The sequence below is a fragment of the Bison bison genome, unplaced genomic scaffold (assembly GCF_000754665.1).
Source record: "Bison bison bison isolate TAMUID 2011002044 unplaced genomic scaffold, Bison_UMD1.0 scf7180017864043, whole genome shotgun sequence".
In the NCBI taxonomy this organism is placed as follows: Eukaryota; Metazoa; Chordata; class Mammalia; order Artiodactyla; family Bovidae; genus Bison; species Bison bison.
In genome coordinates, this window is record NW_011494615.1 from 443,186 (window position 1) to 459,025 (window position 15,840).

The following is a 15,840-nucleotide window of genomic DNA, read 5'->3' on the forward strand; positions in this document are numbered from 1 at the left end:
CCCCCCGCCTCTTCTGCCTGCCGACAGCTGTTCAGTTTCCACCTCACCCACGTGGACCTGGCGATGACCGGCTTGCTCTGCCTCAGATGCAAGCCCTTTTGAGCAGTTGTACGTTTGGGGGAAACAAGGCCCTGCAGGCAAAGTAGAGGAAGAGGGGGCACAGGCCTGCTGTGCTAGCCCTCCGGCCCACTGCAGCCCCTGAAGGGCCTTCCTTTCTCAGACTGGAAGGGAAGCCCCGCCTCCACACCCAGCAGGAGGGAGAGCTGTCACACCAGGAACTCAAGTCCTCTTAGTCTCATCAGAGAGAATCGCAGGATTCCAGAATAGAATCCTAAATCCAGCAGCTCGTGACATTCTTTCTAGCCAGATTAGAACAACAGCACAGATTCCCCAGAGAGAAGCTGGGCCCAGGAGAACATTCTAGAATCCCAGCACTGAAAGGCCCTGGTGGGATGCCCCAGGTTTGCCTTGTCTGTGTGGTGCATATAATCAATCTCTTGTTCCCATCTGTGGGTGTACAAACCGACTCACCCTCCCACAGCCACCCGCTTTGGGTTTCTCTAGTTCTGTCTTCCAGCCTAATTGTTCTCATGAAACCTGCCGGTTCTCTCATCCCCACAAGCACAGGAATGCCCCTTACACCTTTCAAGCAAGGCTATGACCTCTGTCCCCATGGGCAGTGTGCCCTCACCCTGCCATTGTGATGTGCTCCCAAACCTTTGAGGAGGAGGAGGGAGTATGGGTCAGTTTCCTCATCTGTGAAATGGGTATGATTTGGAGGAGACTAGGAGAAGGAAATGGCAACCCACTTCAGTATTCTTGCCTGGAGAATCCCATGGACAGAGCAGCCTGGGAGGCTACAGTCCATGGGGTCACAGAGAGTCAGACATGACCGAGCGACTCACACTTGGAGGAGACTATATGGACGGAATGAGATGAAACCCCATTGCACGCACCTGGCATGTAACCTGAGGGTGCCATTACTACTCTCAGGGGGTACTGAGTCCTGAATGTGGCTGTCTCCTTGGTAGACCTGGGGCTCCTCCTAGGCATCCGTCTACCACACCTCATTTTTGTGCCAGGCACGAGTCAGGCACTCGGCACATGGTGTGAAAAGGACACAGGCTATCCACTATCTTCTCGAGCTCCCTAGTTTAGCAGCAGATACACAGCAGGGCAGATCCCCTTCTAGGTAAGTTGTGAAGAGAAGTAGGCCTGGGACTCACGGGCCAGGGGAGGGTTGGGGTGGGGACATGTGTGGACTGAGCCAGGCCATGGGGTGGAGCTGGGCAGAGCATGCTGGCTGTTTGGTGACTCTGGAGGGGAGCTTCTAGGGAATGGGTAATGATCTGAGGACTGGAGCTGGGGATATTGGGAGGGCTGGGGCCCTGGGCCTGTACTCACGAGTACGGGCTGCTGTCACTCTTTCCGACATCTGGGGGCCGCAGTTTCTGAACCAGGATTCCAATGATGCGAATGAACAGGATGAAATTCACCTGGTGGGTGGTGGGGCCAAGGTTAGGTGGTCAGGGAGGGGAGGCAGGGTGTCTAGTCCCCTGGACTGATGGCCTTTTCCACCAAGGCCAAGTTACCTGTCTATTGTACCTTTTCCCTAGCTCTTCCCTGTTCGGGAGAGTCATCCAGGAACCCTCTTTCACATCCCCAAGGGCTGGGCCTCCCCATTTGCTTTCTCTACTCTAAAGGAAGAACTTCTGGGGAAAGAGCTGGGGACAGTCCTGCCTCAGGCATCGATCAGGAAGTCTAGGTTTCAGTTCTGACCTAGACGTGAATGTCCAGTGGGGCCTTGGTCAATTGCCTACCCACTCCGGGCCCAGTCTCCCCATCCCTAAGTGGTGGGAGCAGGGCTTACCAAGATGGAGGCAAGGATGGGGGCCTTTATGATCCACCACAGTGAGGAGTTGATTGTGTCCCAGCATCTGGGGCGGGGGACGGTGGGAGAGAAGGAGAGCTTGTCCTTGACCCAGGAGAGTCAGTCCCCCTCCCACCATCCCCAGCTCTGCCCTGGAGCCCTTTAAAAACCACTGGCCCCGAGGCTGTTACTCCCCAGCCCCTCCTGATCCCACCCAGGGGATCTGCCCTGAGTGCCGGGAGCCAGGAGGAGGGGGCCAGCTGACCGCTCACCCATAATCCTCAAAGTGGATCCTGATGATGGTCCAAACCAGGGTGAATGTGCTGGGCACCCCTGTCAGGACCGAAGGAGAGAGAAAGAGGAGAGGGCATGGGAGAAAGAGGGAGAGATGAGGAGGAAGAACCAGGGAGGGACAGGGAGAGAAAAGGGAGGGTTTCCAATGCGGTCACTTGTGGTGGCATATGCAGACAATTCACTCTGCGGAGATACGCTACTGAGGGGGCGAAGCTTTGAGACTGAGGGACTGTGCCTGTCTACAGAAAGCGGGAGTCTTTCTCTCCTTTTGGCAGAGGTGCTTTATAGATTAGCAGCATCCCTGTGTGTTTCGAGGGGTGAAGGGGAAGTGAAAGGATGTTCAGAGAGCCTGTCTGTCCCACAGGTCAGCCCAAGGTGCAGCTGGAGCCAGAGGGCGCCTGCTCAGGGGTCAGACAATTGGAGGACTTTTCTCGATCCTTGGCCGAGTGCCCTGCAGGTAGGACTTGCAGCCCAGCAAGACCTAAGGGTGCAGGCTGGGTTGGTACCCGCCCCCCTAAAGAGCTCCCCGAGCTTTGCCCCCTTGTTCCCATCCTGGCAGCCCTCCCTGGTACCATACCCCAGCCGATGAATATGTACCCCCAGAAGTACTTCCGCTCGGAGAAGAAGGAGACGGCGAGCAGGGTGTGCAGGTAGAGGCCCTCCACCAGCAGCCAGAAGAAGTTGGCCATGACGCAGTACTGGAATAAGACCACGGCTGCCTTGCAGCCCACCTGCAGGGGAGGAGCAGGGAGGGGGCTCACTGGAGCAAGCAGGGGTCCCTGCCTGCCCACATTTCTGTCTGTGGTGATCAACAGAACTGCAGTACAGCCAACTTCCTTGTTAGCTCTAATTTTAGACCATCAGATGCTTTGGAATAAGCTCACAATTTTAATTACCCACCCATGAATGTATTATCTATTTATCTTCCTGTCTATATATCTATTAACTCACCTACCCACCCAGTCATCCATCTACCCACCTATCCACTTATCCATACACTTACCCACCTACCCCCAGCATCCACTTTCAAGTCACCCATCTTTCTATCTACCATCCATGCATCCATACATCATCTATCGGCAACCACCATCTTCCATCTGCCAAGCCATCGACACACTCACCTAGCAATCTCTCCATTCATCTATTATCTACGTATCAGACATCCACTACGGACTCAGACAGCTGGACATCTCTTCATCCATTCATTTATCTACTTGTCCATCCACCCACTGATATACCCCACCCCTCTACCCATCATCTATCCAATTTTTCTTACTTCATCCTTTTATCCTTCCACCTACTCAAGTCATCTGCACATTATTTACTCAGCCATCCAGCTACCAATCCATCCACTTACCACCTCTGTTACTCAATCATCTTATTCCTATTACTATGGAAAGTAGCTGGAAGAGGTATAAGGAAGGATTCTTGCTCTTATTAGCAAGAGTCCCTTGAGTGTGTAGGGAGAGGAGCTGTGGACTGTGTCAGGAGCCTCAAGGACAGGGGAGGGGAGGGGAGACAGATTGCCTGTAGCAGGAGGGGCTGTGAGCTATAAAGCAAATGGGGGGCGGTGAGATGGAATTTTTGGGGAAAGATAGGGACAGAGAAGAGGAGGATAAGGGGGATGAAGAAATTAGGAAAAAGAGGAGACGGGAGGGGTGCTCATTCCTCTTGGGGGCTGGAGAAGATAGGTGAAGAACGGGTTCCCTAGACAAGTGGGTGAGGACAAGGGAGAAGTCAGGGACACCCCTGGGGAGGGCAATCAGGGGCTCTGGGAGGCCCAGCTGGCATGATCAGAAGGTCTTCTGGACCCTCTGTCTTCTCCCAGAAACAGTCTTCCATTTCAAAGTAAGCCCAGATACAGGTAAGCCAGAGTTTAGAGACACTGTCCTCCAGGAAGTCTTCTGTTTTTCACTCCTCCCTGTACCCAGACCTCAGGTTCCCACCATTCCCTCCTGTGCCCTTGGCTTTGAAGCATCCTCAGAGAGCAGACTCCACTCTTCTCCTGGCTGGAAAGTCCTTCCTCGGGTCTTACTTAGGTCCCTCCTGCTATAGGCAGTCCATTCCCCCCCTCCTCCCGCATTTGCTTGACAGCAAGAATAACTCAGATCTTTAACAGGACAATTATCTGTGCTGCTTCTTGCCTTAGAAAAGCTTCACAGAGCTGCTAGTGAATAGGGAAGCCACAATTATCCTCAACAAGTGTGCTGGAGGCTGCAGGCTGCTCCCTAGGCTCTGGGGCTCATGTCCCACGGGTCTGAGCCCAGGTCCCAGGCGGGGTCATCTGAGGCACTCTGGGAATGGCCAGAGGGCTCCTCTTGGTGTTCCCTCTCCCTTGAGACACTGAGATTCTACCACCACTCTGCAGAGATTCACTTTCAATCTCACTCTTTGGGGAGAAGGTACTGCTGATCCCTGAAGTAACACACTACCTCTGAGGTCACTCGTGAGGCAATGAGTCTTTGACCACAAGGGGTAGACAGGAGCCAGGACTGGTCTCAAGCTCTCTGTCTCTGCTCAGGGCTGCGAGGCACTCAGGAAGGGGCTCAGAATCACCTGGAGATGGATCCTCAGTGATGGGCAATGACTTCTTTAAATGTTCTCAATCTCCCTTCCCTAGGCAGGTCCAGAATGACTGACAGCAGGGGAAGAAACGAAGAAAAGCAGGGCAGTGTGGGGTGGGACTGGCTCCAGGTGGCCATGGGGGTAGGAAAAAGGGGGGCACAGTGAGCAGAGCCCTGGGGATGCAAATGGCAGGGAGGAGGGTTGGAAGGAAGCTCAAATGTCTTTGCATGATGGGGAAACTGAGGCAGGGAGTTCCCTAAGGTCCCATGGGAAGTCAGCAGTGGAGGCGGGAAGGGGGTTATGGGCTGTGGCACCAAGTGTCCCCTTTCCCACCTACAAGAGGTGTTTCTCATTGGCAGGAGGAGGTGTGTGAACCCCCAGATAGCCAAGCACCCCCGCCTGCTGTGGGAGGGAAGTGGGATTCAAGGAACTGGCAGGCAGGGTCAGACAGGAGTTTGGCCATCTTTGGAGAGAGAGAAAAAGAGACAGGGAGAGAGAGGGGAAGGAGAAGACAGGAGGGAGGAGAGAGAGAAGAGGAGATTCAGGAGAGAGGGCAGAGGGCGGCAGGCCTGGATGGGTCCTCACCGAGCCCTTGGAGCAATGGTCCGTCTCCCCACTGTTGAAGAGGGCCAAGTCTTTGATGAAGACGGCGGCGGCCCTCAGGATGAAGGATATGAAGAGGTGCATATGGATGTAGTTCCGTGTGCAGTGGAGCTTCCTGTGGGAGGCGGCCAGATCTGGGAGGCCGAAGAAGGCCTCAGACCCCCACCCCATCCAACACATCCAGCGCTCTGAGAGAGGGGAGGACTCGAAGCCTCTGAAAGTGGACCCTGCCCTCAAGGGGGACCCTGTCCCCCGGCATCCTATCCACATGTGCAGCCTGGCTTGCTGTACCTCCTTCCAGGGCACAGGCCTCTGGTGACCTATCCCCCAGTGACTGGCACCCTGTGAGGGATGAGGCTGACACAGGGGATCACTTTGAGTGGCCTGCTGTCTCGAGGGGAGGCTGGCCTGGAAGGGGAGCAGGGGCAGGACTGAATAGGGGCTGACCGTGGAGCGAGGAACAGCATGCCTGGGTGCGGAGTGACCTGGTCGGTCTGCTCTGAGGCCTGTGGCTCGGGCTGGTCCTCACCTGAACAGGCTCAGGATGGCCGTGGCGACCAGGAGAGTGGCGAGGGACAGGCTGTAGCCGATGGGGTAGCCGGGCTTCACAGAACTGTAGAACATTGTCTGCTGCTGCTAGAGGGAGGGGGGTGAGGATCTTGGGTGGGGTGAGGGGCGCTCACCTAGGGGCGGGGTGCCCTATGCATCCTGCCTCCCTCCCCTGCCCTGGCAGACCAGGAGGCTGAGGCCTGGGGCTCCCAGCCCCCAGACCCCCTGACTCCCTGGTTTCCACAGATGAGTCAGGGCTGCTTCCCAGGGTGGGGCTGGGGGTTGATCTCAACTCTTCTCTGCTCCTTCGCAGGAGAAATGTCAGTGGAGGAAGGAGCAAAAATGCCACATGTTCCACTGGCCCATCCATTCACTTTTCAGTCATGTGTCCAGCAGACCTTCTGGGCCAACTCTGGGCTTGGTATCTTTGGGCATAAGACTGCTCACCCTTCAGACCCTCACACGAAGCCCTCCCTCCTCACTGAAGACAATGGTAAAGAAGACACTGCTGTTGTTTAGTCGCTAAGTCTTGTCTGACTCTTTGTGACCCCATGGACTGTAGCCCTCCAGGCTCCTCTGTCCATGGGATTTCCCAGGCAAGAGTACTGGAGTGGGGTGCCATTTCCTCCTCCAGGGTATCCTCCCGACCCAGGGATTGAACCCAAGTCTCCTGCATTGACAGGCAGATTCTTTACCACTGAGCCTCCAGGGAAGCCCAAAGAAGACACTAGGGGTGGGTAGTGTCACAAATTTGTGATTTGTCGGGGCTGGGGTTAGCAGGAGGAGGGCATTCTGGCCTTTCTGGGGAGGTGGGACAAAGTTGGATGCCGAGGGCTTCCTGCTGCCCCTTCCCCATGGATGCACACACAAAGCCAAGGTCACTGGGCAGCCCTTCCTTCCTCCCTGCCTCCCACTCCCTGCTGGAATAGAGGCCAGTGGTTAGATAGGATTTAGTGGATTTAGATCCTGCCTGAGGATCTGGTGGGCTTTGAAGGCCTCTGAGAAAATTGCTGCCCTCTTGGGAGCAGTAAAAGTCCCTATCTGTGAAGGGCATCGGGAGTGGGACAGAAGTCATCACAGACAGCCAGACTGTGTTCACACATCAAAGCTGTGAGGGGCTCCTAGCTCGGGACTCCAGTCATATTCCAGCCTCCCCATCAGTATCTCTCCCTGGCTTCTGGCTCCACATCCTTAGAGAGATCACTGACAGTCTGCTCCAGGGCAGCTCCTGCCCTGGGACTGAGGACAATGGCCCTGGCCCTGTCTCTGACTGGCTGCTGGGTATCTGAGGCCAGTTCCTTGTAGGACCCGCACCTTGGTTTCCCTTCTGCATGACATGGGGGAGGGGTCCTGTCTGCCCTGCCATGCCCAGGGCTGGAGCAAGGTTCCTGTGAGGGGGTGGGGTGGGCAGCCTCAGGGTGATGCTTCAGCTTTGCTGCTATGTGTCATCCTCCTGGACCCTTCAGGGGAGCCAAGGGATGAGCCCCTGGGAATGTGCGCCTGGAGAGGGAGGAGGCTTGAGGAGGGCAGATGCCAGGAGTCCTGGCTCCTACACAGAGGGCAACCGTGCCCCTTGGTGGGAGAGAGTGGAAGGAGCCAGCAGACCCAGGCACTCGTGTGTGTGTGCGTGTGTGTGTGTGTGTGTGTGTGTGTGCGTGCGTGTGGTGCATGGAGGCCCACCTCATCCAAACTCGATGAATTGTCATCCAAGCCACAGGCAACGGGGTAGGGGCCAGGTTCCAGGGGCGTCCAGCCCGCTTCGGTGCAGCTGCGGCTCACGTTGCGGCCTGGGTGGAGGGTGGGGTGGAGAGGAGAGAGGTTGAGGTGGGAGCTGGCAGGTTGGAGGAGTAGGCATGGAGGCTGTCTATCTGTGGGCTCAGCCCTACTCTTACCACCCGCTGCAGCATCAGGTTCCAGCTGTTCTGACCTAGATATCCAGGATACCACGCGGCAGCCTGGGGCAGGGAGAAGCCCCTCCAGGGCCGCCAGTGGACCCTCCCACACAGATGACAGGGCAGACATTCCTGCCCCTTGCTGTGTATAAACCTGACCTCAGGGCGATTTAAACCCTGATCCTCATCACAGGCAGCCTGGATCCTTGGCACAGACTGATCCCTGACCCTTGGCATGAGCTGAATGCTGACTCCTGTCACAGGGTCATGGATGCTACTGTGTCATTTGGTTTCTTGGTCCCGTGTGTACAGACAGCAGCCTTCTGGCTGGGGTAAGGGGCCCAGGCCTGCCCAGTTCTCCTGGGTCAGTCTGCCTGGGCCTATGGGTCTGGGTTTCCTCCCACACCCTGGGGCCAGGGGTTCAGATGTGCTGCTGGAGAGGGACCAGAGTAAGGCAGGAGGTGGGTGAGAATTGGAGGACATCTTATAAAGGCACAGATGTGAAGTCCTGACACATGGAGAAGTGGGAGTTCCTGGCAGGAGCACCTGCCCAGGCAATGGCAAGCATGAGAAGAATTGAGCCACACAGGATTGCAGAATCTTGGAGCTGAACCGCTGAGGCTGGGTTTCCGGGGCAGTGTACTGTCCTCTGTCCCTGGAGGCCCAGGGCTGCAGCCAAGGGACAGGACCATTAATGGGCCATGTGAGGTGAGGGGTACCCCCTAGGTTCCCCCTCTTCAGGGCAGGGAGGGGCTGGATAGGAAATGGGCAAGACAAAGAGGAGCCCCCTTGCCTCTATCCCAGGACTGCTTACAGAGACACCGAGTCCAGAAGAGAGCCCACCTGCCAGGCTTGTTGTTCGGGAGGGAGGGGGAAGGAGGAGGGAGATGAGGAGGAGGAGGGAAAAAGGAGAGGGAGAGAGGATGAGAGGAGAGAGAACAGGTAGGAGGAAGAGGTAAGAAGTTGAGAAAGAAGGTGGGAGGAGAAAAGATTAGGGAAAGAGATGAAGCGAGCTGATGAGGAGGAACTGAGAAAGAAGATGGCTCCTGACATCCTTGCCTTCTAGCTGCTTTCTCACCTGAACCACCATCGTCAGCGCCACCATCAACATCATCGCCATCACTATCACCACCACGGACGTTTTGAGAACTTTCCCCAGGTATACTGGATAGAGCACTTCGGGCACATTATCTTTTTGGAGCCCCTCAATTATCACAGTTGGGGAGCCAAGCTCCAAGAGGCTGGTCACTTTTCCAAAACCACATAGGAGATACAGGGTAGAGCAGGTGCGGTCCCCACAGTCTTCCCAGGTAACTTTGACCCTCATCTGCACTGACGTGACTGAGGACTTAGTTCAGGTGTCCAGGTGCAGAGCTGTAGGAGGCGGGAGGCGTCAAGCTATCCTGAGCTTGGGGAGGGTCACTGCGCATGTCTAATATTTCGAAACTTTGCCGTGTGCTCAGAGCATCCCAGGTAACTCCCTATTCACTATTTCTGTGAATCCTTCTGGCTGCCATTTGAAGGAGGTGCTTGTCACCCCATTTTCTGGATAGGGAACTGAGGGATGGCTGGGGTGGGGGATCTCCAGGAAGGAGCAGTCGGCTGTGAGGTTCCTTCCTGCCACTGTGGCAGGAAGGACTTTGCAGAGGAAGCGGCACTGGGCTAGGCCAGTTTCCTGGGTTACACTTTTTTCATCTAGTTGCCCAGGAAAACACACCCTCTTTCCCCTACAGATTCAGCCCCTAACCCAGTCTCCTATTCCTCACCATCATTTTCAGAGTCACCAAGGATAGCTGTGCGGGTTGCTCACTGCACAAGGGCATCTGGCTGATGGACACCGAGGGGTAAAGTGTACTTCCTATTCAGCTTGTCTCAGGGTGGGCTCAGTGAGCAGTTGACTGACTCCACCTGAGGAAAAGCTGCCTTCTCTCATCAGCCCGAGGGCTCGGTGGGGGCCCCAGTGAGGCTGGCGGCCTCCGTGTTAGCCAGATGGTGGGCTGGAGTTCCGGTTCTCAAGTGAAGGAGCTGCCTTCTCAATTCCAGCAGGGACAGAAGGAGGAGCCTCAGGAGGGATGCAATTAGCATAGTGTCAGAGTGGAATGCAATTAGTGGGTGCTTCCAGGGATCCGAAGAAAGGCTGGTTGCCAGGCTCTGCAGAAGGGAGCATGATGAGAGCTGCCCCAGGGAGCTCAGCTCCTACCTGCCCAGGTGCTGGGTCCCCCTGGAAGAGGGTTGGGCTAGCTGGGTGCTGGCCTGGACTGTGACATGCCTGTGGCTGACGCATGTCACGGAGGCCACCCTCAAGGACAGCACCCAGATCTCCTTGACCGCTGAGCACGCATCCCTGAGCACTGGGGAGCAAAACAAGACTGCCTCACAGAGACGATTTGGTCCCCCTCCCATTCTCACTTTACAAATAGGGAAATAGGCCCAGAGGGGGAAAGGTCACCTGGAGAGAGAGACTTTTGCTCATCCTCTCAATTCTTATCTAGGTCCTGTCCATCACCACCCCTTCCCACCCCAGCCCTGCTCCTCCCTCTGTCCTCCCCCAACTCATCAAACCCATACCTGAGTGGGGCACGCTGGATCTCTCCCTCCCTCTTCCCCCACCTTCCTGCTTCCCTCCCCTGACTTGCCGTCCACCCAAGTCCAAACCATCAGCATCTCTCCTCTGCCCTGGGGTTGTACTCCCAGAATCCTCTCTTCTCACAGAAACCAGTTATCAGTTAAAAATCCCCAACTGGACTGTGTCCGTCACCTGCGCAACCTCTGTCATGGCTTCTGAGTGAACTCAGGGGAGAGCCCACGCCCTGTCAGCCCTCCAGGCCTCTGCCTGCCTGGGCCCTGTTCCCTCCTCCCTCCCCCGAGCTCACGTGGCCTCCACTGAGTTTCCTCAGGGCTCATACCACAGGCTGTGGATCCTCTCAGCGACCCCCCGCCCCTCTGCCCCCCGGCCAGGATCTTTGAGACTCTTTCCCAGCCCAGGTCTTCAGACAGTAGTCCCAGTATCACCTCCTTGTAGAGGCCGCCGGGACAGCTGCCTTAGGTTGCTTCTGTCTCTTCTCTCTCCCAGCACTGCTTACTACTTACAATATTTGCATGTGCTTTCTTGCTAAATGTCTCCAACTAGAACATGAGCTCCCTGAACACAGAGCATTTTATCCTTCTGACCCATGCTGCGTTTGTCCAGCCCAGTGCTGGTCAAGCCAGTAGGTGTTTAACGAACATTCTCGGAATGAAAGTATGACTGACTATGTGCCCTCAGCCCCTTTAATTATTCAGTAGCAAGACGGCCCATTTCCTGAAGAGGTCCCCCCTTTTCTTTTCTACCTTGTATGCGCACGTTCACTTAAGCAGGACCTGACAAGTTGTGCAAGAAAGGCCAGTTTGCAGAGTCTGGAAGATCATTGCCTCCAGGTAGTGAAAGAATGAACCAAGACCAGCCCCCCAAAATGGGAACATGGGAGTCATAACTGCCAATCAGTTATCAATCGCTGAACAAATATTTAGTGAGCCCTTCCCACATGCTTATCTTTCTGGGAAGAGCTAATCAGATCCCATGAGCCCTTCAGAGAGCTAATAGTGCAGCCTCTTCCAGGAAGGCCCCCCACTCCCCCAATTGTTCTAGCCCCTTGAGCACCTCCTTTGCCTTCTCACTTCCTTGAGAGGTGATTCCCCACTCCGGCCACCTCTACTCCTGCCACCCAGCTCCCGCCCTTCAAACCGAGGTTCTTACCTTGAATGGAGGAGAAGAGCTTAAAGATGAGGGGACAGGCCAAGACAACCACCTGGCCCCTAGGGGTGGCTGGCCAGCAGGTGAGGTTGTCCCACATCTTGCCACAGCCTGTGGAGTGAAGGCAGAGGACACAGGGGTCAGCATAGTCACCAAGGGCCTCCAGCCTTGGTCCTGAGCCCACAGGCACCCACTCTTTTCCTCCTTGTCTAGGCTCGCACCTTGAGGAGCCTCCAGTCTGAGAGGGGAGACAGGGAGGGAGGAGAAGGAGGCATAACTACAGGTCCATGGTTTTTGGTGAGAGACAGAGCTCCCCCTGTGTGTTTCGAACAGTGGAGGGGGTTTGTTTGTAGCAGAGCTTGTGAGGAAGGGCTTCCCCAGCATTCGACGCACAGGCGACAGGGATGCCAGGCCGGCATTTTGCACGGTCCTGCACAACGGCGAGTTGTGTAGCGTCTGGGACTCTCAGATAAGAGTTGCTGGGTGTTTGCACAGATGAAAACCTTTTGTAATGACCAGAGGCTAGACTCTTACTCCATTTTACAGATAAACACAAGGCACTTATTGTAGGGGTTTGACAGTACAAGTTTTCCAGGAAAGAAGCAGCCAAGTAAAGGGAGAGAAGGCTGGGCTTTGCTGTGCTCTGAACTTTACTAAGAGTTGTTCAATGTTTTGGAAAATCACGTTACTTATGGCAATGCTGCCCATAAACCTGGGTCCGTGATGCAACCAGCGTATATATCAATCTACATTTAAAGCTCTCACATTCCCAGAATTTATATTTATAGGTACAACCTTTAGACTCTGTCTTCTTATCTTTTGGTGTGATTGTGCTGGAATGTGTACACAGTATTTTATTATATATGTCTTTATTCTATTTTTGTTTTACGTTATAATTAGGACATCATTTAAAAAAAAGGTGTATGTCCTAAGTTTCATTTTAGAATAGTAAAGGAAGCATTAGAAAATATTTGTTATAAAAAGGAGCTGTTGGGTATGATAGGGTGATGAATATACTGGGGTTTATCTAGTTCTTGAGGAGTCTTCATAAAACTCATAAAACAACACCAAATTACCATATGGACTGTAGCCCACCAGGCTCCTCTATCCATGGGATTCTCCAGGCAAGAATACCGGAGTGGATAGCCCTTCCCTTCTCCAAGGGATCTTCCTGACTCAGGGATCGAACGCCAGGGCTCCTGCATTGCAAGTGTATTACTTACCATCTGAGCCACCAGAGAAGCCCACCATAAAACAACACAAATGCCTCCAATCCAATAAAATTGTGAACTGTGACAGAGGCTGGTGATTAGGGAGTGAATTCGGATAAAGCCCTGTATCACAGGCTGTGTTCTCCACTGCGCACCTGTTCACCTTGGCTGGTGAAGCCTGCACAGTGGGGTCTCTAGGGGTCCGCTTGAATAGGCAGATGCCAGTGCTGTGGTCTTGCCTGTTCAGGGCCTGAGTGCCCCTGAGGAACAAGGACTCCTCTGGATGCCCTCCCCCGAGGGAGGTTTAATTGTCTCTTTGCAACACTGCCAGTCCCATAGATTTACTCAGGAAACCCAACCCCTGAGCCAAAGTCAACGCCAGCTGGGCCAAACCCAGCCCAGCCCAGGTCCGAAGGTTCACGAGTTCCCAAGAACAGGGCCTGGGAAGAGGAGGCGGAAGGACATCCCCATTCGGGGAAGAGCCTTGAGCCTCTGGATACTAAGGTGGGCCAGCAGTGGGGAGGGTAGGGGTACCTTCTGGGGCTGCAGGAGCCAGGGGGCACCTGCCCCTGAAGGCTGAGAACACCTGGATCTCCGGGGCCTGGTCAGAGAGCACAGGCTCCCTGCCTTGGGGACCCCATCCGCTACCACCCGTCCTATCCTGAGTCTTTTGCGGCCTCACTAGGGCTCTTCCATCCCTGTGCCCACATCTCTGGAGGCCATGTAGCTGTCAGTCAAACCTTGCTAGATCCTGTTAATGGTATCATCAGCAAACACTTATGCAGCCTTTATATGTGGGAGACATTGTTCTACCCTCTTTATGCTAAGAACTTATTTAACCCTCCCATTTTACAGACAAGCAACTGAGGGATAGAGCCATTACACAACTAGCTCCAGGTCTCCGGCAAACTGCTTGCCCTCTGCCTGGTCCAAAGGACTCGAGACCCTTTCTCTGGGAATTCTGCTTGGCTGGTCTGTGGATAGCCCTAACAATGCTGGGCATGCCCTGGTTTGCAGGCCTGCTATTGTGTCTGGGTTCTTGCCAGGCTTCAGGCTCTCTAGATTTCCAGTTGCCACCCGGATCAGGAATGGATTCAGAACTGGGTGTCCTGAGCTCAACTTCACCGGAAGTGGCACAGAGAGGAGGGAGCCTGGGCTCTATGCCCCCGGGGTGGCCACACTTGGCCTCAAGGAATCTCAGTACCACCAGGGCTGGGCTGTAAACTGCTGGGGCACAGGCTGGTGGACCGGGTGGGGCTGGGGGGAGCCAAGGAAGAGGGGCCGGTACCTGGTCAGGGAGGCTTCCTGCAGGAGAGAGCAGGGTCAGGAAGCTGAGAGGGGTGACAGCCAAGAAAATGCTGGGCATCTGGGGTGCCTGTGGTTGTGAGCTGGGCCCGGGAGTATTCTCTGTGTGTCTGCCCCAGGGAGGCCACACAGGTCCCACTGCACATGTCACCAGGCCCACAGAGACCCAGGGCCCAGGCTGGCTATGTGTGCCCACAGTGGGGCTGCAACCTCAATGGGAAAGAAAGCTCAGCCTGGGTGGGGGATGGCGAGGCAGGGTGGGGGCCTCTGCTGTGTCATTCTATAGATGTGTGTGCACAGACACACGCTGACAAGCATTCCCTGGCACATAGCATCACAGACACACATGTAAACATGTATCCAGGTACGCTTACTTGAACATGGAAGAACCAGACATAAGCAAACACAGGCACAGAGAGACACACACAACTCACGGACATGCGTGTATAGACACAACTGAGCATACCACAGACATTCACACACACACACACACACACACACACACCACATACCAGGCAGACATATCCAGGCAGGTCGAGGCTTACACAGACATATGCCTCCAACATACAAAGACACTCAGAGTCAGACACAGGCTCCAGAGGCACAGATGCAGCCCTAGACAGACATGGGCCAGGAGTGCACAGCCAGATGTGCACGAACACGCAGAGTCCTGCACAAGATCATGGGGCAGACTCACCGCCCACAGACCCTTCATGGCCTCCTCTGCATCTCAGGCCGACTGCCTGGTGAGAGTGTTGGCTTCCTACAGGCACCCTGCGCCAGCAATGACCTCATTGGGATCACAAGGGTGGCCTGCCTCCGGGGCCTGGGAGGTGCTCTAGTGGGGCCTAGAGTCTGGTGTCTGGGCCTCTCCGGGCTGCGCATGATCCTGGATCTCACTGTTGAGACTTTCCAAAGCTGTGTGCAGCCTGGTCTTGACTTCCTGCCCCAGAGGCAGGGGCAGGGGGGCGTACAAACTGTAGGCAGGTCTGGGCCATAGTTTCAGGGCCCTGGGAGACAGGGCCATAGTTTCAGGGCCATAGTTTCAGGGCCCTGGGAGAGAGAGGGCCATCCTTCCTTGAGAGCTGGGAGAGGCAAAGGCCGTCTGTGATGCTGCACACACTCAGTGCTGCAGGAGGTGGGAATCAGAGCCCAGGAGGAGGGACTTAGGCTGGGGTTCATGACTGTCAGCCTCAGTGAGATGGGAGGACAGGGGAGCCAGGAAGAACAAATGCTCCCTGCTCTTGAGCCAGGCTGCTCTGTAGCTGTAACCCCAGCTTCAGGGAGGTGACCTCTGGGAGAGAGACCCAGAGCTAGCCCAGGCACCCCACTGCTTCAGCCCCTCCCCCTCCCAGAGAGGCATGAACTCTACACCCACTCCCCACCCGCCACAGCCAGTCGGCCTTGGCACCTTCTGACTTCCCAGACTCTCTGCTTCTCCACATCCTGCCCGCCCTTGTGAGTCTGGCTCCAGCAACAGCTCTTAAAGGAAGCCCTCTATTTCCTTCCATTCTTACCCCACGGTTGCTGAGCCAAACGTGGGGAGCACAAGATTGGGGAGTGAAGACCAGAGGGTGATACCAGGTGATCCGATGGCCCTGCCGCTAGGCAGCCTCAACCTGAGGGTGGAGCAGGGCTCACGATGAGAGGGAGGTGGGCTACATGGAGGGAGGAGGGTTCTCTCTTGCCACCAGGGGCCTCACCTGCTGTTTCATTCTCCAGCTGCGCCTCCTCCAGGCACTGTTCGTGCTGTACCGCAATCATCCGTAGATAGTCACACTCTTCCTGCTGCAGCCCCACCGCCCAGCCGCCCTGGGG

The 15,840-nt window shown here is 55.4% G+C and overlaps 1 protein-coding gene across 2 annotated transcripts in view; it reads right to left on the minus strand.

Moving 5' to 3' along the window:
- The window catches only part of VIPR1 (vasoactive intestinal peptide receptor 1), a 32,174-nt gene that overhangs the window by 3,925 nt on the left and 12,409 nt on the right, over window positions 1-15,840 (minus strand). Inside the window, exons 2-10 of one of the 2 annotated variants that reach the window (XM_010835449.1) lie at window positions 15,726-15,834; window positions 11,510-11,617; window positions 7,562-7,668; window positions 5,862-5,965; window positions 5,315-5,447; window positions 2,742-2,895; window positions 2,143-2,203; window positions 1,871-1,937; window positions 1,405-1,496 (exon numbers count right to left, since the gene is read on the minus strand). In XM_010835449.1, coding sequence (XP_010833751.1) covers window positions 1,405-1,496; window positions 1,871-1,937; window positions 2,143-2,203; window positions 2,742-2,895; window positions 5,315-5,447; window positions 5,862-5,965; window positions 7,562-7,668; window positions 11,510-11,617; window positions 15,726-15,786 — 887 coding nt within the window. In that variant the 5' untranslated portion in view covers window positions 15,787-15,834. Of the gene's footprint in view, window positions 1-1,404; window positions 1,497-1,870; window positions 1,938-2,142; window positions 2,204-2,741; window positions 2,896-5,314; window positions 5,448-5,861; window positions 5,969-7,561; window positions 7,669-11,509; window positions 11,618-15,725; window positions 15,835-15,840 lie in introns of both variants that reach the window. The other variant, XM_010835448.1, reaches the window with a different exon arrangement.